The sequence below is a fragment of the Podarcis bocagei genome (assembly GCF_964188305.1).
Source record: "Podarcis bocagei genome assembly, chromosome: 1".
In the NCBI taxonomy this organism is placed as follows: domain Eukaryota; kingdom Metazoa; phylum Chordata; class Lepidosauria; order Squamata; family Lacertidae; genus Podarcis; species Podarcis bocagei.
In genome coordinates this window covers 47,185,890-47,210,213 of record NC_138125.1, presented here as the reverse complement: position 1 = coordinate 47,210,213, position 24,324 = coordinate 47,185,890, and the positions used below count along the sequence as shown (strand labels likewise).

Sequence of the window (24,324 nt, the reverse complement as noted above, 5' to 3'; positions counted from 1 at the left end):
TTTTGTAAAGCAGATTTAGTAGAAAGTGTAGGGGATATTCTTTTGTTTTAGAATGTGGATTCTTTCACTGAAGAGGCTCCATATTAGATTTTGGCTTCTTACTCCCCTTTCTTTCTTTCTCTCTCTCTCTCTCTCTCTCTCTCTCTCTCTCTCTCTCACACACACACACACACACACACACACACCATTCAGAAACTTACAAGTAAACTATCTGCATCACCTAAGAGTTCTCACTTCACTGTTATTAGAGTTTTGTGATTAAGCAGCTTATGAAGCTTATATTTCACAGGCAATTTTAAAATTATTTATCCATTTCAGAGACAAACAAAAGCCCAAATATATATCTCCTGACAATCTTCACTGAAAATTTAGGGATGGGATCAACAGTGCTTTAAATTATTCCTGTGATGACTACCATGAAGCAAGCCATTTATGGGCTTTGGCTTGCTTCACAGTCTCCAGTACAAAACGTTTATGGTGGTTTGGAGAAAGTTAGTCAATCTGCATGGTGAATTGCTGATCAAGAATGTCTTCCTACATGGCGGCAGCAGTTTCTTCATATGTATAAGAGATACAAGGCCACATGTATGGTCATCTCTGATACTTAAGGGCCTAGAAGTAACAGCAGGCTTTACAGACATTATGCCCCTTCTCTGCCATCTATCAGCTATTTCGACACATGGCACTGGGTGGTGAAATATCTAACTTAATATTGTTGCCTTAAATGATTAAAACTGTCTTCAAGCTAGCTTATTACAAAAAAATATCGGTAAGAAAAATGGAACAACTGCACTAGGTTAAAAAAATGCTATAGGAGTATATACTTTAAGATTTGTTATGGAATTCCTTTTTTTAAGTTGCCAGTTTGAAAATGTATAATCAATCTCATTCATATACACACAGACACACACAGACACACACAAACAAACACAAACAAACACACATATATACATATATATGCCACCACTGCCAAGTTAAGCATTAAATATCAATATAAGCCTTCAGAAGATATGCCAGAGTTCAGGAGGTCTGTAAGGTACCTTGCTTAAGAAACTGTAATTAGGTTTAATTTTCAAAAGGTGTTAACTTGAAAAAATTTAGATGTTCTAGAAAAAGTATTAATGATAGAGAGCATGCAAAATGGATTTTAGGGTAGCTATGGAAGTTAATATTCAGATACACTAGTATTTTCAAACACTATTAAGTTTCGTTTACCTGCTAAAACAAGAAAATACATTAACAAATGTATCATATTTGCAAACAAAACAAAAAAAGACTTGTTAAAGACACTAACACTGAAGACAATTTTAACTAAATGAGAGAGGATGGAGACAAGACACAGGCAGCTTCCAACACAGTTTACTGATGGGCAGGTAAAATGCTGTTTGTCAAGAGGAAAGCTACATTTTAAAAGCATTGTGGTAAAAATTGTACATCAGTATTTTTTTCTGTCAATTCATACTATTCTAAGTAGAGTTAGGAATAAGACTAATGAAACTATGCCATGTTCCAGCAGCCGTGACAACCAAAGTATATAAACTCAATTATTCACACCCCTCCTCTAGTGAGTTTGGATATGTGTTTCTCCGTAACTGAAAGTAAAAGGCAGTGTGTCCTAAAAAAAGAAATAAAAAGTAACATTTTATATCTTTGGGGGAGCACTTCCTCACATAATCTTTTTGGTATTATTATCCAAATCTGAGGCATGCAGCAGGTCCAGTGAAGACAATTTACTGCCGCCATTGAAGAGCACAGAAAAGGAGAAACCGGGTTTAGCCATTTAAGAGTTTACCACACACAAGTCAGTCTGTTTTGACAACATCAGATTGCTACACCCAGATAGATACATCAAGATTCAACTGCCCTTGAATGACTTATGACTTGTTCTCAGAGGAAATTGTTCTACTGTATTGGAAGAGACACGGTTGCCCTGTGAAAATGGAAGTTCAGTCGACAAAACAAAATCCTGGGTATAAGCTAAGGAAGAAAATCCACATTTATGAACAGAAACAAAAAGCAGCAACTTAAGAATGATCTCTACAGTTGGATGTTTGGTTGACATTTTAAGTCTCAATATGAGAATGCTCCTCAGTAATCAGCAGAAGTGGCTTGAGGGGAGTGAAATACATCAATATTTTAGGAAAGCAGCACTAAAGTCAATATCAATTGGTTTTATTGACAAATAGTCTGGCATAATCAGTTAATCTATATAGAATGGTATAAGTGAAAGCTGTATGAGCTTAAGATTTCAGTAGAAATAGAAGTCTCTTGTGTTGAATGCCACACAAGGAAGGCCCATAGTCTTGTGATTTCCATGTGCCTTCTGTGTGTAATAGGTGGTTTCAAGTGACTGTTATTTCAGAGTGATCTTCACTGGATATAGTACACAACCATTTTGTTTAAGTTATGGACATGAACAGGGAATTCAAAGACTGAAGTTATGTTCTTTGATTCCAGAAATGTAGTGTGCAGTGTGCCAAATGTGTTATACGCACAACTTTAAACATCTGTCTCTTTGGGCTTAGAAATGGGGGGGGGGGATAGTTTTATGGATCACTTTGTATTTAGTTGTACCAAACACTCATCTAACTAATTTGACAATGTGCTTGCTCCCCCTCCCCAAAAAAAATATGGAGAGCATCATTTATACTAACAAGTCTGAGACTTCTTCCTGCCCTGAAATGCTCTGTGGAGTATAGCATTCACATCTTCCAAAATGTTCAAGACTAAGAACAATGAGAAATTGAGGATGGCATCTAATCAGATCACTGGAGTTCATTCAAAAGCTCAAAGCCCATTTTTTCATCCTCTTGTCTGTGACTGAGAGAAGGAAACAACAGGTTTGAGTCTGAAATCACTATGTACGCATGCAAGAGGACCTTTTAAAAATCCTTTTAGTATTTTGCAGTAGGCTTAAGATTTATTGATGCAGTCAATGAAGAACACAAAAATAACTAAAAAAAATTTAATCAGTGGGTGTCAAAAGTCAGCTAATCCATTTAAAACAGGGATGCAGAACAGAATTTAGCCAGTGGGCCGGAACCCTGCCAAGCCAGGTTCAGGTAGGCGGACCCAATCTCCTGTCAATCACTTGATGTCACAATGATACCAGGTGATCCTTTTTGCCTTTGCAAAGTGCATGCAAAAGGCTTTCTAAGCCATGACAATCAGCTATTAATCAGGGCTTAGAAAACACAGTGTTTGGGGGTGCCTGCAAAGTCCCTTTCACCCAACTCCCCCTCCCTTTACCTGCTCCACTTCTGATGGTGTATGCATCAGGTGTAGGGCAGGTAGGCATGGCTCGGCTGGAGTAGAAATAGGCCCCTAGGCCGGAGTTTCCCCGCCCCTAATTTAGAAGATCTTATATGGCATGTTTTTCTTCCTAGTGAGGAATCTGATCACTACAAATATTCAAGAGAGGTTTTTCCAGTTCTCCCCCATCTTCAGTCATGAGTGGAAGCAGGTATCAGGAAGAGTAAACACTCTATACAGCTAGTATCAGTTAACCATCTGGACACCTAAGTACAGCAGCAAAGTGAAGGCCTCTAAGCACATACATGCTATGGCAGTCCCAGTCCATATAGCACAGAGAATAACTATCCAAAAAGCTAACCGGCTTAATATAAAGATAGCGGCATTTGTTTGAAGCACAAACAGCACACTTCCGAGAGAGGTCTCCTTAAAAAAAAAAAAAAAAAAACCACAGCAATAAGCCTAAGTCTTTCAGAACTGTTTTAAGAACACAGAATAGCTACTTTGATCAGGACAGAGCAACGGTTTTAGCTCTTCTTCCAATTTGTACTGGTATGCCTCTGTGATCATAAGCTCTGCTTTAAGGCAGCTATTTAAATTCCCCTACAAAAACCTCTGTAAATGGAAAACAACTGCATACTTAAAGTAATATTTTAATAAGTATACATACAGCTTTCAGTCTCTTCACAGCATCTTCACATATATGCATTCCTCTTGATTCATCTACTTCCACATGTCCCAGATACTGAAAGGGAGAGTGGAGGGGGAAAAGCACCGATTAGAATAATTGGACTAAACCAGCACTTTGTAGTTGTATTTATCTTCGTGTATCAGCTGAATTAAGTAGTCCAGTATTTTCACACATACTATACACCCTCAACATAATTCACACAAAATATAAGTCTATGGACAAAACTATGACTCAGAACACAGCCATGTGATTTTTAAACAGGCCTTATTGCAGCTAGGATTGTGAGAAGGATTTAAAAGATCTTTATATCACCTGGCACAGCCACTGTCCTCGGACCAATGAAATCTTGCCATTTTATCACCCTTCCACCCAAGTCCATAAATAGTAAACCTTCCAAGTGCTGTCTTGAGACATGGTTAAGACAGTCTTTCCTTATAACAAATGATTTTGTAGTTTCCGTTAATCCTAGAATTTATAATACTGAAGAATCTTCTCTGGGTGATCAGTCTAATTCTACTTGTTATGATGTACTATATCATAGATAAAACTAATATAATGCCAACTACTGACAAGCCATTTATTTAAACAAGGCTCTAGAATCAGCTCCTCATTTTTAACAGGCTGTTATGGATGGGGCTAATACACAGGAACATGACTGCTGCAGTGTTATACAAAATGACTTTGTATGTCTGGCCAGTCTTCATTCTGAAAAAGGGATGTTATATTTCATCAAGGAACTACAGTATACAAACTATTATACATTCCCAATGACCATGGCATTGTTACTAATTATATAGGCTTGATCTAAATACTTTGCTTGGCAATTTCCCTCATGCAAATAGGCAAGGAAAAAGGTGTCAAGATTAAATAGAGTTGATTTATTCTAAAGGCCCTATTTCTAATAGGAATGAAATCTTAAGTTCCTAGTTGCATAGAGTGTTACAGAAATTATTTGAGTTCTTACACCTATCTCATAAGCCTGAGAAAACCCAACTCTTCCCCATCCCACGCCAATAAAAATGAGGCAGAGAGAAGATCTGCAATTCTAAGCAACTATTGGTACTAGTGGAATAATTTCAATTCATCAGTACCCAGTTCAGCAATATTAATATGTTCAAGTCCATTCAAATGCAAGTAGGATAGGTCTCTGTGTTATGGCTACTATTCTATTACAGAACAGTGACATTTAGAACTGGACTGGTAGCTTGAACACCTCATGTGCTTAAAACGTCAAGAATTAAAGAGTTCTACACTGTAGTTTGTAGGATCAAATAGAAAGATTCGCAAGCAGCAGCCACAGAACCAAAAGTGATCCTCATTGAGGGGCGGGGAAAATTGTCCCATCCTCCCAATGCCATGCCACAAACACAGCTATTTAGTAGTATGATTTGTCCACCACTCTTAGAATAAGTTCAAGGTTCCAACCCTCAAAGAGGTCAGCAAAGCATCTACAAACTGTAGATTGACTTTTATGCAAGACTGTACTATCATCCATATTTCTTTGAAAAAGTAAAGACAGCCAAACCAAATCCATTTTTTCTGCAATTTGGAGGTCTTCACAAATGCCCATTGACTTGTGCTTCTTTCCACTTTCTTCTATTCAGCAAGACTTCCAATGTTGTTTTTAAAAAGCAAAAAAAGCAGGTATCTTCTTGCTATATAAAGCTTCTCGGTACTCTATAAAACCATGCTCTTATATTTCTGGTCAGGTATGGGTGTGTGATATTCAGTTGGAGGTACACATTCTGACACTGGAAAATGCATCTTAAGTCTCCTCATTTACTTGCCTATTTAATGTTCCAGTGAGGTTTATAAACACAGTGACAAATAAATGACATTCGTGGAAACAGAGTCTTCTTTTTAATAATAATAATAATAATAATAATAATAATAATAATAATAATAATAATAATAATAATAAAACCATTTGCAGCAAGTCAGGAGAGTAACATTTACTTTACCACTCCTGAATGCTTATCTCACACCAACAGTACCACAAAGGCAGTACTGCAAAGGTCAAACATCAAGCCAGCTGAAACTGTGTACTAAACATAGATGAAAAAGTAAGCATTCTACTTACTGAAAAGAGTTTAATTTCTATAAATGCAGCTCTACTTCTATAAATGCAGCCCTACTTTAATGGAGTAGGGAAGGCAAATACAAAAGAAAACCACCTCTACTACAAAACAAGTGTAAGAAAATAGAATTTAGGGGGAAATAAGACTGTACTATTATTAGCCTATGGGACGTGGGTGGCACTGTGGGTTAAACCACAGAGCCTAGGACTTGTCGATCCGAAGGCCGGCGGTTCAAATCCCCGCGACAGGGTGAGCTCCCGTTGCTCGGTCCCTGCTCCTGCCAACCTAGCAGTTCAAAAGCACACCAAAGTGCAAGTAGATAAATAGGTACCGCTCTGGTGGGAAGGTAAACGGTGTTTCCGTGTGCTGCTCTGGTTCGCCAGAAACGGCTTAGTCATGCTGGCCACATGTCCTGGAAGCTGTATGCCGGCTCCCTCGGCCAATAAAGCGAGATGAGCGCTGCAACCCCAGAGTCAGCCACAACTGGACCTAATGGTCAGGGGTCCCTTTACCTTTATTATTAGCCTGGATAACTGATAAAAACACTTTTCTGCTGAATATCTGCTTTGTAAGCAGTCAGTTTGCAACAAAAGTATCCCCATTAGATCTACAGAAATTATTTGTTGCATTCTTGTGTGTATTCCATATGTGTGTGACTCCTGCAAGAAACGGAATAAGAGCTACCTGATAACAGTTGATTGCGAACACCAACATAAGGTGGAAAGAGGTAGTTTGGGACAAAAGATATAAAAGCCATGACTGTGAGCTGCTGGTAAGAATACTGTTGCACCAGTGTAGAATATGGATCAGTACAAGCATCATATCAAGACATAGGCCTCTTACCATCAGAGTTGTCTACTCTTTTCATATTATAGCCTGTCTCAAGATCGCTTATTTCATATCCACTTAAACAGATTCAAAAAGCACAACGCTTTTTCTTTCTTTAATCTGCTACCTCCTCTGTTAAAGCAACTCAAAGACACACAATACAGATCTATGAGAACCATTAAAACAGCCATTCCTATTTGCTAAAGAGTGCTTAACACTACTAAGCAGCATGAAAAAATTAGTTATCCACTAAAGGGTGAGACTTGCTGTGAGAAACAGAGAACAATAATTTTTAACACTGTTACAAAAGTGTAAATCACACCCTTGCCTTAGCTAGCAACTTTCTATAATGAACTTTTTTTAAAAAAAAAATCTGACTAGCATGGAAGACATTTGGAAGTTTTTTTAAAAAAAAATTATGGCTGCATGATGTAATGTTTAACTACTTTGATCAATCAACGAATACCCTTTTGATTAAAAGGTTCTCCAAATAACCTTTAAAGATACATTACTCTTTCCCTATATAACAAATGCATTTAAGATGCCTACTGTATAATTTAATAACAAAATATGCTTATTCTTCAGACTATAGCTTTATACATGTGCAAATGTATGCCAATTTAAACAAGTAAAACTTGTAAGATTTTTTCTTTAACCAACATTTCTTTATTCAGCCCCAGCGATATTTTACATACAGGAAGAACTATAAAGAAAATGTGTGCATAGACAAGAAACAGGATTTGTACAAATACAAACATTCTTCCACGTAACTATTGTTAGCATGATCCAAACACAAACAGGATTTAGAAGTTTGCTGCAGTTCTTAGAAGAGTAAATATATTTACCTTAACAGGAAAGCTGCACTTGCCAGTCCGAACCCCTTCTTCATCTGTCTGCCACTGATGTGGCCTACTTGCTTCAGGGACATAGACATCTTTCTTTCTTCTGAAGCTCTGTCGTAATTTATTCATTGCTCAGTTCTTGTGCCCTACAAAGAAGGACATGGTTTAAATGAAAATTGAACTCGGATCTCAATATAAATAATGAACCAATCTACCATATTTCTCCAACATGGTAAAAGGCCTGCTCAGGCAGTCCCTTTAATATTACACTAACATGGGGAAGGCTTTTCCATGGGTTCATCCCTTGGTGCATCCCATGGTGCTTATGTAACCTTGGAAGGCTCACAAGCACATGCACAGAGGCCAACTGCAGGTCTCTTTTCCATAGAATCAGCAGCCCAGGATGCTGACCTTGTATAATTGGATGAACCCATGGAAATGTGCTCCTTTCATGTCAGTGCAGTAGTTAAGAGGATACCTTGGGGGAAGAGCGAAGGAAAGCATTGTGGCATGTGCTTCAGGACCAGCTTAAGTGGCTATGATCAAATTGTCTATTGTTTCACATATTCAAGTTATTACTGATCCATCTTCCACTTCCATCTCCTGACACAAGATGATGCCCCTTCCATAAGCACGTGGGTTTTCTGCCATTCCTGTTCATGAGAAAGGCTTACATTTCCTAAAGCCTCCAATACTGTATTGCAAATTATTTCTAAAATGCTATTCAAGCCTCATACTTAATTCTTTGCCTATACAACACAAGATCTAGTATGCCTCTTCAGAGATCACCAACACATGTTGAGATACCACAGAATACCCTATGGAGCAGGAAAGCACTATAATGCTTGGCATTATAGTGATGCCCATACAGTTCTGTACGTTCAAAGTCACTATTTCCCACAAAAGAAAGCATGGACCAACATAACACCAAAATATGAAGCTTGACAGAGGTCACCACTGTGAATAGTTTCATAGCTGACCTGCTAGACTCCTTAATGAATTAAGCAACAAACATTATAGCTAATGAAATTTATATTTTGACAATCTATGGAAATTAGTATTTACCTCAGTACTTAGGCTATTTTATATTAGAATGCATTTATAGCTATTACCCTTTACCTTTACCTAGCCATTCAGCCCATGTTAATTCTTTAAAACAAAAGATTTATGGATGCAATTGATAACCCTTTTGGGTTATGTAACATTACTGAAGGACTAAGGTGAACATAAACCCAATATGAATTTCAAAACAACCTGTCACTGACTTTTTCAGATGGTACATTTACCTTCTAGCAAGCCAGTAAGTTACTCTTCAGTATCCCAGCAATGTCAAGTATTGAAAGCAGTCTGCCAGCATCCTGGGTATGCTGGTGTTACTAAGGCTGCTTGCCAAAGCAAACACTTCCACCCACGTATGAATTCCTAGTTATTACCTGGGGTGCCTTTCATGATCTGATGACAGGAAGTTTACAGCACAGGAAGCAACTTTGGTACACAGTTTGGTAGTGTCTGAACCCCAGAAGTGAAAACCTATCTTATTATTAAAAGATGCAGGTTAGCCCCTGAAAGTGCTTTCAGCACCATAGCTCTGCAGCCATTGCAATCCAAACAAATAAAGCTAAAATATAATTGGCAGCAAATGATCATTAATTGTACAGTAAATGATAGGATACCCTCTCAGTTACTATAACAATTGCATCATGTATGGAGTAGAAGCCAAGCTATTACAAGTGATTGTTATGAAGAGTATCTTAACAGCACATATGTTTGAACCTATCTGTTTTAACAACATGCTGGTAAACAACTTAATAAACAGAACCTCCCCCCCCAAGCCTAACATTTTAGCAGAATATGTTAAACATGTCAAGGCACAATGAATTCATCTGTTGAGTTCAAGTATATTCCAAGGTGGACAAACTATGAAGCAAATTTATCAAATGGCACCTGGTCAAAGCTGCCGAAAGACTGTTTGTTGCTCAGAGACCAGACTGTTTCATTGAAAGCTATTAACATAGCTGCTGAACTACTCAGACTGAAGCCTTCAGAGAAGGAAGATGAATGGGCAGTTTTTTCCACTGGCTTCTAATTCATCAGTAGGCACATGTTGTGTCATGCCTTGTTATCCGAGATGAATGGATACACCCCAGATAACTTCCATAGCGAAGATACAGGCATTGCCCTTCTGCAAATACAGAACTGCCTAGCATATACTAAATGGTTTCTCTCCACCCACAATGGCTGCGTCTGCACAGAATGCTAAACCATGGTTTGTTTCAACTGTGGCATGTTCAAATCACAAGTCATCTTACAGACAATCAGACAAGGTACTGCTTGTTTCTTCCAAGCTTATTTTGTTGTCCAGCGGTTCTTCATGATTTTTATCTTGCTGAACATCTGGGGTGGAGTAGCCAAACAAGCAACACTGTGGCTGAACAAAACATGGTTTAGTGATATGTGTGCATCAGGCCTGAATCAGTACGTCACCCAGCTTCAGAAGACAGTGCATATATTATGACTTCTGCAGTCAGCATGAAATGCCTGGGGGCCAGAAGATACTATTACTGAGGATGGGAAGAACAATTATGTGCTGCTGGTAGGGGCTGGGATTTGACAGAGGTTTCCCTTTGCTGCTGCAAAAAGACCCTGCTGCACCCAAAATTGCAGGCTGTTGTGAAACTTCCATTAGCATTTTGGAGATGAGCAGAGCCAGCTAGGGATCCACTGGATCTGAAACCAGTCCATCTTCCTTAGAGCTACCCAATATGGGCCTCTCTGCTGCACCAGTCCAAGAGGAAAATTAACTCTGCACCTACACACAGTTAAGATTACTCAGTTAGTGAATCACAAGGTAAAGGAAGCTTCTTAACTGTGGGATTCAACATGCCCTTGCCACTCATGTGTGTTGCATGGACAGAACTATAAATGAGGCAGTGTCAGCACAAAGGACACTGTTAGAACCAGGACCTTGTAAGAATATCTGAGGTTATTACCAACACAGTACAGTTGTGCAATATTTAACATTTGAACTGAGAAGTTTGGATATCCACCGGTCACAGCCTTCAACAGCAGGGACACATAGAGCTCATCAATAAGCTTTAAAGCTTTAAAAAGTGAACTGGCAGGTAACGGGAGGATTATAGCAAATGGATTTGATAAAAATGGATTACACCTATCTCTGCAACCTGGCTTTTCAGATAGAGGTGTCAAGGCTATGAATGATGCGAACTATTGGAGTTTGAAGTCCAGTGAACTATCCTTCCATAACACAAGAACAGCTGATCTATTACCACCACAATCGTGTTGAATAGGATTTGAGAGCTTGACCAAGTTAAATTCTCAGTCACAACTAGTCATGTAAGAACTGAAACTATCAGAGCAAGATCACAAACAAAGGAAACATAGAAGCAGCACATATATTTTTCCAAGTTCTCTCACGATAAGAAGCTGAAATTTTCCTGTTACTTAGGAGTACTGATGCTAAGTTCGTGAACAGCTAGATAGAATACTCCCTCCTCTGGAATACCATCAACCTCTTTTCACCTTATTACTCTCTCACTTTAAAAAAAATGCCTATCTGCATAGTCCATCCAGCAAAATGCAACAATTTAAGACACATCTCATGTAACTCCAAAGCAGCTTCTTCAAATTATGTTGAAACTATTCCCTGAACTCCAGAACAAGAAAACATTATGTACTGCAAAACAGAAACCAAAGATTATGGATTTCAACAAACTTTGATTTACTTTTAATCATAACTACTCTTAATTATTCGACAACTTTTCCTTTATCTGCACTTCTAAAAATGCACACCACATCCCCTTCACTAGAACATCGGTCTTCCTCTCAAGTAATACTAGTGCTGCCAAACTACTTTCAAAACTGCCATTCATTGTCCAAATAATTAGGCAAGTAGTAAAATGGCAGACTAGCCCAGGACATATGATTTAATAGTTACAAAAAAGGTCAAACATTTAACTTGGACTCAGTGACTGTCAGCAGGCAGGAGGAAAGAATGGACAACTAAACCTAGAGAAAAGTAGCCTAGGGAAACTTACAGCTGTACTATATCCTTCGCAACTTCAGAGCAGGCACACAGAGAGGAGTCCAATTCCATTATTTCACCAGCCTCTCCACCCCAACCCCTTTATAGTTATTTCAGCCTCAGAGACACTTCTTGAGTGTGCACACAAAAATGGTTTAAATGAATTAAGGGGTTATTCCAGGGCAACAGATGGTTTGCTACAAGCTCCAGATTTTACAAAGGAAAACAAAACTTTTAATTGCTTTTTGTCTTCGTTTTTTCAGGCTTATATACAAGCCTAACTTGATCCCCTTTCCAGCCACAAGTTGTAGCAAAACTTTCACATCTCTACATCAAGTAGCTTTTTTAAAAAGCTATTCATTTTTGGCCCGAGCTATATATGATAAAAATCTGTTACTCTTCAGTCTGCCAGGTTTTACAGAAAGCTCTTCTATGGCACACACTTTTATTTAGCATTTTATGCATCTTCTGTAAATAACATAATAGCATAAAAGTTCTTTTAAAAAACTGTAGTAACAATACAACCCTATTCTTCCTTATCATTACAGGTTGAGATGATCCAAGAGTCAATACTGATTGCTGCCGTTTGATGGTACACATTTTTGAAGTTTTAGGGACTTAAACATAAAGGCATGCTCAGTTTTGAATTCTAAAGAAGAAAAAGTTGTAGTAGTGCCAATAACTTAAAGACTGTGTATTTTAGAACCACACCCTGAGTTCTACCGCTTGCCAAAGCCAAACAGCTGCATGCTGTTAAGAACTTAAGAGGAACAATACATGTAAGAACGCAATTGCTTTTACCACTAGTTACTAGACATTCCCTCTGCTTTAGGTTATCAACATACCATGCAACTTTTGCTCAGAAACATTTTAACAGGATCGTGCCCGCAACTTGCACACGGGTTACGTTCTGGGGAGCGTGCTAAAGCCAAAATTGTGTATAGCCAAAACACAACAGCAAACTTTTTCAGCAGGGGTCTGGTCCACTGTCCCTCAGACCTTGTGGGGGGCCGGACTATGTTTTTGGGGAAAAAATATATACGAATGAATTCCTATGCCCCACAAATAACCCAGAGATGCATTTTAAATAAAAGCACACATTCCACTCATGTAAAAACACCAGGCAGGCCCCACAAATAACCCAGAGACGCATTTTAAATAAAAGCACACATTCTACTCATGTAAAAACACGCTGGTTCCAGGACCGTCCGCCGGCCGGATTTAGAGGGCTATTGGGCCAGATCTGGCCCCCGGGCCGTAGTTTGCCTACCCTTGCACAATAGGTTCAACAGCTGATGGGATTGCCAAAGACTTTGTTCCCCAAACAACTGCCCCCTTTTAGTTTTTTTTACAATTTCTGAGTGCGTAAAGCTAAATGTGCAGAAGTTAAATGTGTGTAAGTTGCAGGCTTATTGCACAGCCAAAGTCAATAGAAGGGTTTGGACAGGGGTAGCTGGTGCCTCCAGGGAGGCAGAATAGTACAATTCCTGCTCCCTCTACCAAGCCACTCCCATTGCACCTTCTTCCATCAGCTCTACACACTTCAAGCTTCTCCTACCCATTCCACTCAAACTCTGCCCTCACAAACCCCTCCTGTCAGCCACAGAAGGTAAATGGAAGGCAGCTGAGTAGAAGTATTTATCCTTAGAGTTTGTTTCATTTCATTATGAAATGAAAAATAGTATTACAGTGGTGCCTCGCAAGACGAAAAGAATCCGTTCTGTGATTCTCTTCGTCTAGCGGTTTTTTTGTCTTGCGAAGCAAGCCCATTGACGGATTAGAGGATTAGCGCTATTAGCGGCTTATCGGATCAGCTGATAAGCGGCTTAGGAAAAGGGGGGGGGAGGAAAAAACCCCGCAGGAACTCGCAAGACATTCTCGTCTTGCGAAGCAAGCCCATAGGAGATTCGTTTTGCGAAGCACCTCCAAAACGGAAAACTCTTTCGTCTAGCGAGTTTTCCGTCTTGCGAGGCACCACTGTGCATAAATCTGCCATCAAGAACTTGCTTCTGGAGAGCAAAAAGCCCAGTGTCCTCAAGCACAAGAAGAATGCTCGGCTCACCTAATGAATATGCAGGTTGTCATATGGTATGGAGCAGTGCATTCTGCTCCCTATAGCCCACTATCAAGCCACAAGCAGCAAGCCAAGAACAAACGTTGACTATCGCTTGTGATTTGTTAGGCAGGAAACACACCACAAGTCCATGTTCAGATGGCATGAAAAACAGCCCTGCGCAAAAGAGCATTATTCATGGTACACAGTCTGTCCAGGCATATAGCAAGAGCATCTGTTCCAAATGAAATGGGTGCAACATATACAAAACTGCAGGTTTAAGGTCTATTTCAGCTTAGCTAACTATTTTTAGCTTGAATTGTGGCTTTGATTTCTTTAGTCTGCCATGTGTTTCCATTAACCTTTAAAATCAGATACAAACTCAAAAATTGTATCTGGGTGTTCTAAAGTGTATGGTGACCATTAAACCATGACTTTACTATGAAAGCCTCTGCCACAAAAAAGATCTTAAAATGCATTTCACTACCACCACATGAGTTTCAAACTTTCCCAAGTGAATAAAACTGGAACTAGAACTTTAGAATACTGCTTCTCACAGTGGAATTTTTATAAGTAAAAGCAAGAGAAAAAAAGTTGTACGTGAGAGATTCATCAGCTTTAAAAACAGAAGTGGTAAAATCAAATCATTCCATTAGAACAAGTGTTCAGTCCTCGCAGAAGTTTTATCTTTATATATTCAAGGTACAAAGGCCAATCATATTTATCCAGGAGAAATGGAACTGGAGCAGTGTGTGTGGTTGGTGTAAAGTTTTAGCTGTCCTTTGAATACATGTTTTTATCTGCTGCAGGCAGCTTGGTAAGTAAGTACAAAGTTCTTTTGTGGACTGATAATTGTTAGGAACCAATCCACCTATGGAGTGTAGCTTGGACAGAGGACTTGACAACTTAAGATTCTTGGAACAATTGCTACTTGCCTCAAATCAGTGTTTGAAATTAATCAGGTGCCAGGCGCACTTTGAGACTGGCATGTGTCCAACTCTGACCAGGCAGAGATCTCTGGGTGCCAGGTTGGTGCCTGACATCTCCATCTGGCTGGCCCCTCCAGCTTCCTTGCAGGGATTTTAAAAGTTGTTTAAGAGCTTTGAATGCAGAAGTCAGGATCCTAGAAAATGTTCAGCTAGTATCTATGCCATGAAGTTCAGTTCCAGAACAACTGAACTCTTGGTTTCTCAGCTAGCAGGAACCTTAGATATGATTGGATAAAAACACATTACTGTAAAACAGCCTAAAAAGTGAAGCCCAACATTCTATTCTTAGATCTCTCTTGCAGCAAGGGGACTTAAAGCCCTTAAGGGTGAGGATTACCGCTCAAGTACAGAAATCACTTCAGGGAGTTCAACGGAACCAGGAATTAGCCAACAACATGCATGAGAAGGAAACCAAGAGGGTCACAATTGGAAAAGTGAATGGCACATGAGTATTAGGAGTAAAAAGCATCTCAAACTGTGCTTTAAAAAAAAGGGGGGGAAGGTGCCGTTACTCACCATGAAGTTGCTACAGTAAATGCCACACTGTTAACATTGGTTGGGTTTGTGTGTGCCAGTACTGTGTACCCTTGAGTACCTCAGGAAAAAAGCACTGATCTCAGACATGTGTACTAAGAAACACTTCAATCATCCCTTCAGCCAAAAGGATGGAACTAATCCTTTTCTAGCTTGTTCATGCAAGATCAGTAATGAACAAAGCAGCAGGACTTTATAACCTCATATGGTAGGAGGTTGCCTACCTCATATATATTGACCGTTGGTTCTGGCTATGTACTTGGTGCAGCACCAGGGTGGTGTTTCAAAGGCAGTTGATATTCTTTATGTATAGGCAGTCACTACAGAATACAGTCAACTTTGAATCTTTATGCCATCAGCCACTCCCCACCACATAATGCAGAAAGCTGTCTGTGGACAAACACTGGCTCCCTTGGCCTGAAACAAGGTTAGCGTCACATCCCATGGTCAGGTTTGACTGAACTGTCCAGGGGTCCTTTACCTTTTACCACTCAATTCCTATCAGACTTCTGGACTGTTCTGACAAATGGTCTTGTGCCTGGCATTTGACTAGAGTGACACGGGGGTCTTAGGCATGGCATTAAGTCAGTCGGAATGATCATTTTGGAGGAGTTTTGATACACATCCCAAGACTCCCTTCCTTGGAGATGGCACAGAACTTCACATCTGCCAAGCAAACCCTGATCTGCTTCCCAGTTTTACAGGCACAACTGACCACACATGTGCTGCACTGGATTACACTCAGGTAACCTGACCAATATACAGTACATCTAAAATATTAACAGGAGGAAAAACTTGACTGTATTAAACCTCTCCCTTGCAACCTTGGATACTAGGAATAGTCAGTTCTACTGATTAATCTGCAGGTTTTAGCACGTATAACTGGCTCCATCTTAGGTTGTTGTTATTCGTTTTGCAGGTCGTTTTTGGTATGGGGATGGGCAAATGAATCAGCTTCCTAGAAGCTGATAAGAGGAGTGCTCCAAAAATCTACCTTGCCCCTTTGAACATCTCTATGAAATTGCTAAATGTCATGATTCATAGTTCTGTTATGGGGTTATCATCATCACCCTGTCAATCAGACAATTCCATTTTTATCAAATCTACGAGTGTCAGTTTTAGTTCTTATTTCAGGTCTGATACCTGTACTTTGGCTAAAGCTGATTACAGATAAAATTCATTTTAGTCCTCAGATTGAAGGGGACATATATAAAAAAATTGTCCAGTAGCATCTTAGAGACCAACCAAGTTTGTTCTTGGTATAAGCTTTAGTGTGTATGCACACTTCTTCAGAAACACTGAAACAGAAGTCACCCGACCCTTATATTGCAGGGGACAGTGAGGTGTATTTGATTAATCTGCTGTCATTTGTCAATTATGCTTGCAGTCCAGGAGAGATTTTGGCTCTGCCTCTGATATTAGTTAAATGAGTGAGAGATATAGCCAACACAAGTCTTTTACTATCTGCATTCAGTCTGCTATATCTAGACAGAAGGAATCTTTACACAACATGCATCTGATTGCCTTAAAGCATTTGGAAAATTTACGCTTGGACAAAATGCAATAACTTGCCTCCTGCCTGATACAGGATAGCAGGGTCACATAACAGTACCTGCAGCAACTGCAATGTTGCTGGCTTCCAGATGCCATTCAAGATGTTGCTTTGACCTTTAAAGCTCTAAATTATCTGTCTCAGTATATATTAGGAATATCTCCCTCCCATGTATCTCCTGGGATACTGGGAAGCCACCTACTTTAAAAATTATTTGTACTGCAGTGTCTGTCAAAACTATGCATGATGGTGGTGAAACAAGTAGTTAATATATATTTCTACTGAATATTAGCAGCCACATACTGCTCAATAACAGATAAGGCATTATAAAAGTATTCAGGAACTGCCCCTGATTACACAGTATTGACACTATATCCCTTTTTTAATGAAGAGATCAGAAAGGTCATAAAGTCTCTGCTCGTAGGACAAACATTTCAGAAAAGAATGGTTATGAAACAAGCATGCCCTCAGAAGTTAAACTAGTATTAGCTTGGAGTCAGCAAAATGAAACACTTTATAATGTCTTTATACAGGTTCATACAGAAATGTAGTAAAACATACTACTCAACAATAAAAGTATATAATGGTATAATGAGAAAGTAGATTGTAAGAGGACACATGGAATGCAGGACATATGGTAAATCTTGATTTAAAATGGGCTGCTTTACTATTTCCACCAAATTAATTCACTGCAGTATTCTCTTCCAACAGGGTTAACTGACAAATGGTTAGCCCATGCAACTGCACTTTAGGGTGAGGCTTTTGATTTATCAGACTTATCCGAGCAGTGTTTGGGATATAAGCCCAAGTAAAGCTTGATTGCTACCCTCAGTACAAAGTAATCATTCTGGTCTAAAATCTAAGCTGGAGAGGAACCTAAGTCCTCCCTTTGTCCCTGCCTCCAACTCAACTACCCTTCACTGGTTCTAAGCTCCCTCTTACATTTTTGTTGCTCCAGCAGTGAAGCAAGACTACTCTCCCAGCTCTCTCCCCAAATGTCTGGCATGCTGCTAGAGAGCTGCAAGGAATGGAGAAAAGTAGACTTTTCCCACACTACTGACCCATGTCAGTAACTACATTTTGCAACACCCCAACATTTGGACTCTTGTGGAAGAGTGACTGGACCTGATCATTTTCTGGTGATATCACGGGGTGGGGGTGGGGTTGATAATCTGAAATGAGCACCAGGCAGCTATTTTCCAAGACTGTTCAATTTTTGAGCCTGACTGGGACAAGTTCACCCATCACTTGATGAGACTATTAAATCCAGCAAGAACTATCCATTTGGTATGTTTCATTACTGATAGCTTTTGTTATACAAGTCCTCTTAGCAATGATAGCTACTGCCAACTTGCTATTACACTTTCCCAGATATTGTGCCCAAGTTAAAATGTTTTATTCCAAAACTAACAGCAATCCAAACTACAAGGAGCCAGCATTATGCCAGTGTAATTTACCCTAATTCCAAACTCCATTCTGCTAGATTAGTCAGCCCAAACCTGGCAGAGGGGAAACAAGCTTTTAAAATACAGTTTGACATACACCACCCGCTTTTGCTGGATTGCTAAGTCATGTGACTGAGCATTTGGAGTGAGGTAAGCCTCCCCCTGCCCTGCCCCCAGCCCAGAAGATTCCTTTACGGTGGGGGGGGGACTTACCCCACTTCAACCTTGGGCTCAACCAACTTTGGCTCAGCCAGTTGAGCCCCAGTTGAGTCAGGATGGAGGGTTTATGTTGGCATCTCTCTGGATCAGCCATAATCAGGGCTTCAAACAGCTGAGCACCACCTGAGCCAGAGATCTGCCTATTTCAAACTCTGCTCAACACGGTGTATCTTGGGTTTGGACTGCTCCCTAGAAGTTTATACATTCACATATGATTCATTCATAAACCTTATGTTGTCTTTATGCCTAACATTACCAAATACACCAGGATCACACAAGAGGAGCCCCCCTCTAAATGTTGGACTAAAGCTCCCATCATCTCAGACCATTAACTGTGCTGGGGTAAATGGGTGCTATGTTGGCTACCTCTGCAATAAATTACACCAAGAAAATTAGTGGTGTAGGAAGTCATATTTACATAATTTTACATCCTGCACCTTCAATGTAATTTTATATTCCCTGGGCAGAGTAGTACAAAACAAAAATATTATAACATGATCAAGTAAAATAATGCTGCAGCAGACAATTTAAATAGAGCAGTTTGATTTTACTATACTAGTTGGGGGGAGGAGCTTACTTTGCAATTCTTAAAAGCCTGGGAAAACAAATTTGCTTTTGTTTGGTGCATAGGTAAAGGTAAAGGGACCCCTGACCATTAGGTCCAGTCGTGACCGACTCTGGGGTTGCGGCGCTCATCTTGCTTTATTGGCCAAGGGAGCCGGCATACAGCCTCTGGGTCATAGAATCATAGAGTTGGAAGAGACCACAAGGGCCATCGAGTCCAACCCCCTGCCAAGCAGGAAACACCATCAGAGCACTCAACATATGGTTGTCAAGCCTCTGTTTAAAGACCTCCAAAGAAGGAGACTCCACACTCCTTGGCAGCAAATTCCACTGTCGAACAGCTCTTACTGTCAGGAAGTTCTTCCTAATGTTTAGGTGGAATCTTCTTTCTTGTAGTTTGGATCCATTGCTCCGTGTACGCTTGTCTGGAGCAGCAGAAAACAACCTTTCTCCCTCCTCTATGTGACATCCTTTTATATATTTGAACATGGCTATCATATCACCCCTTAACCTCCTCTTCTCCAGGCTAAACATGCCCAGCTCCCTTAGCCGTTCCTCATAAGGCATCGTTTCCAGGCCTTTGACCATTTTGGTTGCCCTCCTCTGGACACGTTCCAGTTTGTCAGTGTCCTTCTTGAATTGTGGTGCCCAGAACTGGACACAGTACTCCAGGTGAGGTCTGACCAGAGCAGAATACAGTGGCACTATTACTTCCCTTGATCTAGATGCTATACTCCTATTGATGCAGCCCAGAATTGCATTGGCTTTTTTAGCTGCCGCATCACACTGTTGGCTCATGTCAAGTTTGTGGTCAACCAAGACTCCTAGATCCTTTTCACATGTACTGCTCTCAAGCCAGGTGTCACCCATCTTGTATTTGTGCCTCTCATTTTTTTTTGCCCAAGTGCAATACTTTACATTTCTCCCTGTTAAAATTCATCTTGTTTGTTTTTGCCCAGTTCTCTAATCTGTCAAGGTCGTTTTGCAGTGTGATCCTGTCCTCTGGGGTGTTAGCCACCCCTCCCAGTTTGGTGTCATCTGCAAATTTGATCAGGATGCCCTTGAGTCCATCATCCAAGTCGTTGATAAAGATGTTGAATAAGACCGGGCCCAAGACAGAACCCTGTGGCACCCCACTAGTCACTCTTCTCCAGGATGAAGAGGAACCATTGATGAGCACCTTTTGGGTTCGGTCAGCCAGCCAGTTACAAATCCACTGAGTGGTAGCATAGTCAAGACCGCATTTTACCAGCTTCTTTACAAGAATGTCATGGGGCACCTTGTCAAATGCCTTGCTGAAATCAAGGTAGGCTACATCCACTGCGTTCCCTTCATCTACCAGGCTTGTAATTCTGTCAAAAAACGAGATCAGGTTAGTCTGACATGACTTATTTTTCAGAAATCCATGCTGACTATTGGTGATCACAGCATTCCTTTCTAGGTGCTCACAGACTGTTTGCTTAATGATCTGCTCCAGAATCTTCCCTGGTATTGATGTCAGACTGACTGGGCGATAATTATTTGGGTCCTCTCTTTTCCCCTTTTTGAAAATAGGGACAACATTTGCCCTCCTCCAATCTGCCGGGACTTCGCCTGTTCTCCAGGAATTCTCAAAGATGACTGCCAGTGGTTCTGAGATCACATCTGCCAGTTCTTTTAATACTCTTGGATGCAGTTCATCTGGCCCTGGAGACTTGAATACATCTAAACTAGCCAAGTATTCTTGTACTATCTCCTTAGTTATTCTGGGCTGTGTTTCCTTTGCTGAATCATTTGCTCCAAATTCTTCAGGTCGGGCATTGTTTTCTTTATCGGAGAAGACTGAGGCAAAGAAGGCATTGAGGAGTTCAGCCCTTTCTGTGTCCCCTGTTTGCATTTCACCATCTTCTCCTCTGAGTGACCCCACTGTTTCTTTGTTCTTCCTTTTGCTACGAACATACCCATAAAAGCCTTTTTTGTTGCTTTTAACCTCTCTAGCAAGCCTGAGTTCATTCTGTGCTTTAGCTTTTCTGACTTTGTGTCTACACGTGCTGGCTATTTGTTTGAATTCCTCTTTGGTGGTTTCCCCCCTTTTCCATTTTTTGTACACATCCTTTTTTAATCTTAACTCAGTTAAAAGTTCTTTAGATAGCCACCCTGGCTTCTTTAAGCACCTTCCATGTTTCCGTCTCATTGGTATTGCCTGACGTTGTGCTTTTACTATCTCCCTCTTAACAAACTCCCAGCCATCATGAACTCCCTTTCCTTTTAGTATTACTGTCCATGGGATCTCACCCAGCACTTCCCTAAGTTTTATGAAGTCGGCTTTCTTAAAGTCAAGAAATTGAGTCCTAGAATGCTTGGCTGCTCCTTTCTGCTGTATAGTAAACTTCAGAAGAGCATGATCACTCGCGCCTAATGATCCTTCCACTTCTACCCCACTAACCAGGTCATCAACATTGGTTAGGACCAGATCTAAAATGGCTGTTCCTCTTGTTGCTTCTCGCACTTTCTGGACAATGAAGTTGTCTGCAAGGCCAGTGAGAAATCTGTTTGACCTTATGCTCTTGGCTGAGTTTGACATCCAACAAATATCCGGGTAATTGAAGTCCCCCATTACTACTATCTCCCTTCCTTTTGCATGCTTGGCCATCTGTTCCAGGAAGGCATCATCTATGTCCTCCGTTTGGCTTGGGGATCTATAGTAAACTCCCACAATGAGGTCTCTGTTATTCTTCTCTCCCTTAATTTTGACCCAAATGCTCTCACTTTGGCTTTGAGGTTCTAAATCTTGGATCTCTTCACAGGTATACACATCCCTGACATATAACACCACTCCTCCTCCTTTCTTGTCTGGTCTGTTTCTCTGAAATAGATTGTATCCCCCCATTATTACATTCCAATCGTGGGACTTATTCCACCAGGTTTCAGTGATGCCTATTATGTCATATTTAGTTTGCTGTACCAAGAGCTCAAGCTCATCTTGTCATGTGGCCAGCAGGACTAAGCCACTTCTGGCGAACCAGAGCAGCGCATGGAAACGCCATTTACCTTCCCGCTAGAGCGGTACCTATTTATCTACTTGCACTTTGACGTGCTTTCGAACTGCTAGGTTGGCAGGAGCAGGGACCGAGCAATGGGAGCTCACCCCGTCACGGGGATTCGAACCGCCGACCTTCTGATCGGCAAGTCCTAGGCTCTGTGGTTTAACCCACAGCACCATAGGTACTTATGAATATATAGGGTCCAAGTGATTTACACCAATAAAATGTTGCTAAAAGTTGCATTACACAGTGAGTATATACAATTCTGTTACACTGTATGCCATCAAAGGCTACTTACTTGCATGCTATTTTTGTTTTGATATGTTTCTTTGTATTGATGCAATGCCTCTGCATGCCGAAACTTCAGAACAGATTTTTTTTTACTAAAGTTCAAGGTAGAATGGAAGCTATTGGGTTTTGGGGATGAAAAGAAGCTCGCACAAAGCCTGAATATCTGGAATGAGACCTTGCCAAGAAATTTTGAAAGCCCTACTCTAGATAAATATTTAAGATTTTAAAACAAATGAATTCTATGTTGTCATTTCCTGACCACTGAGAGACTTCCCCAAGATGGCATTTAACTCTTCTGATCACTCATTAACTACCACAGAACCCTGAGCACAACTAACAATTACATGCAAAATTTGCTTCACATATTGGAAAGGAGAAATATATTCTTACCACAAATAGCTTGCAGTGAAAATGAGGCTGTCAGCTATAATCACCTCTGTAATAATGACTGAGAAATTCAGCAAGTCTCATACTTGGCTCCCTTTTCTCCTCCTAGACTTCTAGGAAATTGGGGCCACTCCATAGATTCAAGCCTGCCATGAAGTAGGTTCCACGCCACTCAATACCGAAACTCCAATGCTGCCTGCTGGTCAGAGAATATAGCCAAGGCTAGTTTCCTTTAGGTAACTCTCTCTTGTGTATCCTTGTCTTGCTTAGAGCATTTCCTTTTCTCAATCAGACAGCTGAGATTTGATAAAGACTCTAATCTGCTCCCAGAAAATCAGTCTTGGTTGCTTTTAAGGAACTAGGTGTTATAGCAGCCCCCCCCCCAAGATAAGGATGTATGTGTGTGTGACAGTGGCTCCTCCTCCTTCCCCCTCCCTTCCACTCAAGGTAGCAAGTAGTAAAGTAATGTCTTCACCCACTTTGAATCTGCTCCCACTTTCAAAGGATTCCTAAGGATAGGCATAGGGCTGTGGTAGTCATGCATGCACACAATCTGATGTATAAATTATAAAACGAGGTAGAGGACAAAATTAGCCCAGTTACATCCAAATAGATGGAATCTTAATTTTTTAAATTTAAATACCTAACCTCAAATTTTTGCGTGTCAGACTGTATAAACTACTTTTCAAGTGTTCTGTTGCAAGCACACAGTTTTCAAAGTTCACTTAAAACTTAAAACTATTAAGACTTATTTCCAAACCTCAAGTATCATAGAATCATGCCAGCACTTAACAAATTCAAAGTTCTATGCCAACAGTTAAGTGGGTCAGTTTTCTGCTTCACTGGGTGTTTTGTCACAGAGGTTCCACTATGCTTTAATAGACAGCTTGTGTCTTCTGCAGCAGGCATACCCCCCCTTTCGTCTCCATTATTTCACTGCTATTCTATCAGGACACCTCTCCATCATGAAACATACAATAATTAATGACACAGGTCAATGTTATCAGGACCGTGCTTGCTCTGAGTTACATAGCTACAATCCAGCTGAAAATCAGATCCAAAACCATATCAGTTATTTTCAGTATTGACATTTACCAGCTAATTTAGCAGGTAATACAAAAATATGAGCTTGCCTGACTTCAAGAATAATCCTACTCACATGTCAACATGGCTATTTTAACTCATTTGTAAAAATATCTCAAGAAGCAATTAAATTTCAAATGGAGAATGACTCATTCGCTCATGCTAAGCTACAGGCTAAAAAGTGCAAAACAGAATAGGATTAATGTCTTAAAAGTGTGAGATTTTGTAATTAGGATAATTCCCCTCAAACAGAAGACATTTTCAAGTAACGTTTGGCTCAACTGTGACCACCTTCACCCATACCAATTTGCCTAGTCACTGGGCTCATCAGAGACTTTTCTCTGGGTATCATCTTCTGAGGTTCAAGCACATTGGTGACCAGATATAGTATATGAAATCCAATTAGGAAAGGGATCTCATTTTTATTCACATCAGTCTTGACACTGAAACA

At 40.2% G+C, this 24,324-nt stretch overlaps 1 protein-coding gene across 6 annotated transcripts in view; it reads right to left on the bottom strand.

Moving 5' to 3' along the window:
- NUMB (NUMB endocytic adaptor protein) overlaps window positions 1–24,324 on the bottom strand; it is a 62,175-nt gene that overhangs the window by 21,162 nt on the left and 16,689 nt on the right. For all 6 annotated transcript variants that reach the window (XM_081211717.1, XM_081211721.1, XM_081211720.1 and 3 more), the window contains exons 2-3: window positions 7,695–7,837; window positions 3,923–3,997 (exon numbers count right to left, since the gene is read on the bottom strand). In XM_081211717.1, the coding sequence (XP_081067843.1) occupies window positions 3,923–3,997; window positions 7,695–7,820 (201 nt within the window). In that variant the 5' untranslated portion in view covers window positions 7,821–7,837. The remainder of the gene's footprint in view (window positions 1–3,922; window positions 3,998–7,694; window positions 7,838–24,324) is intronic.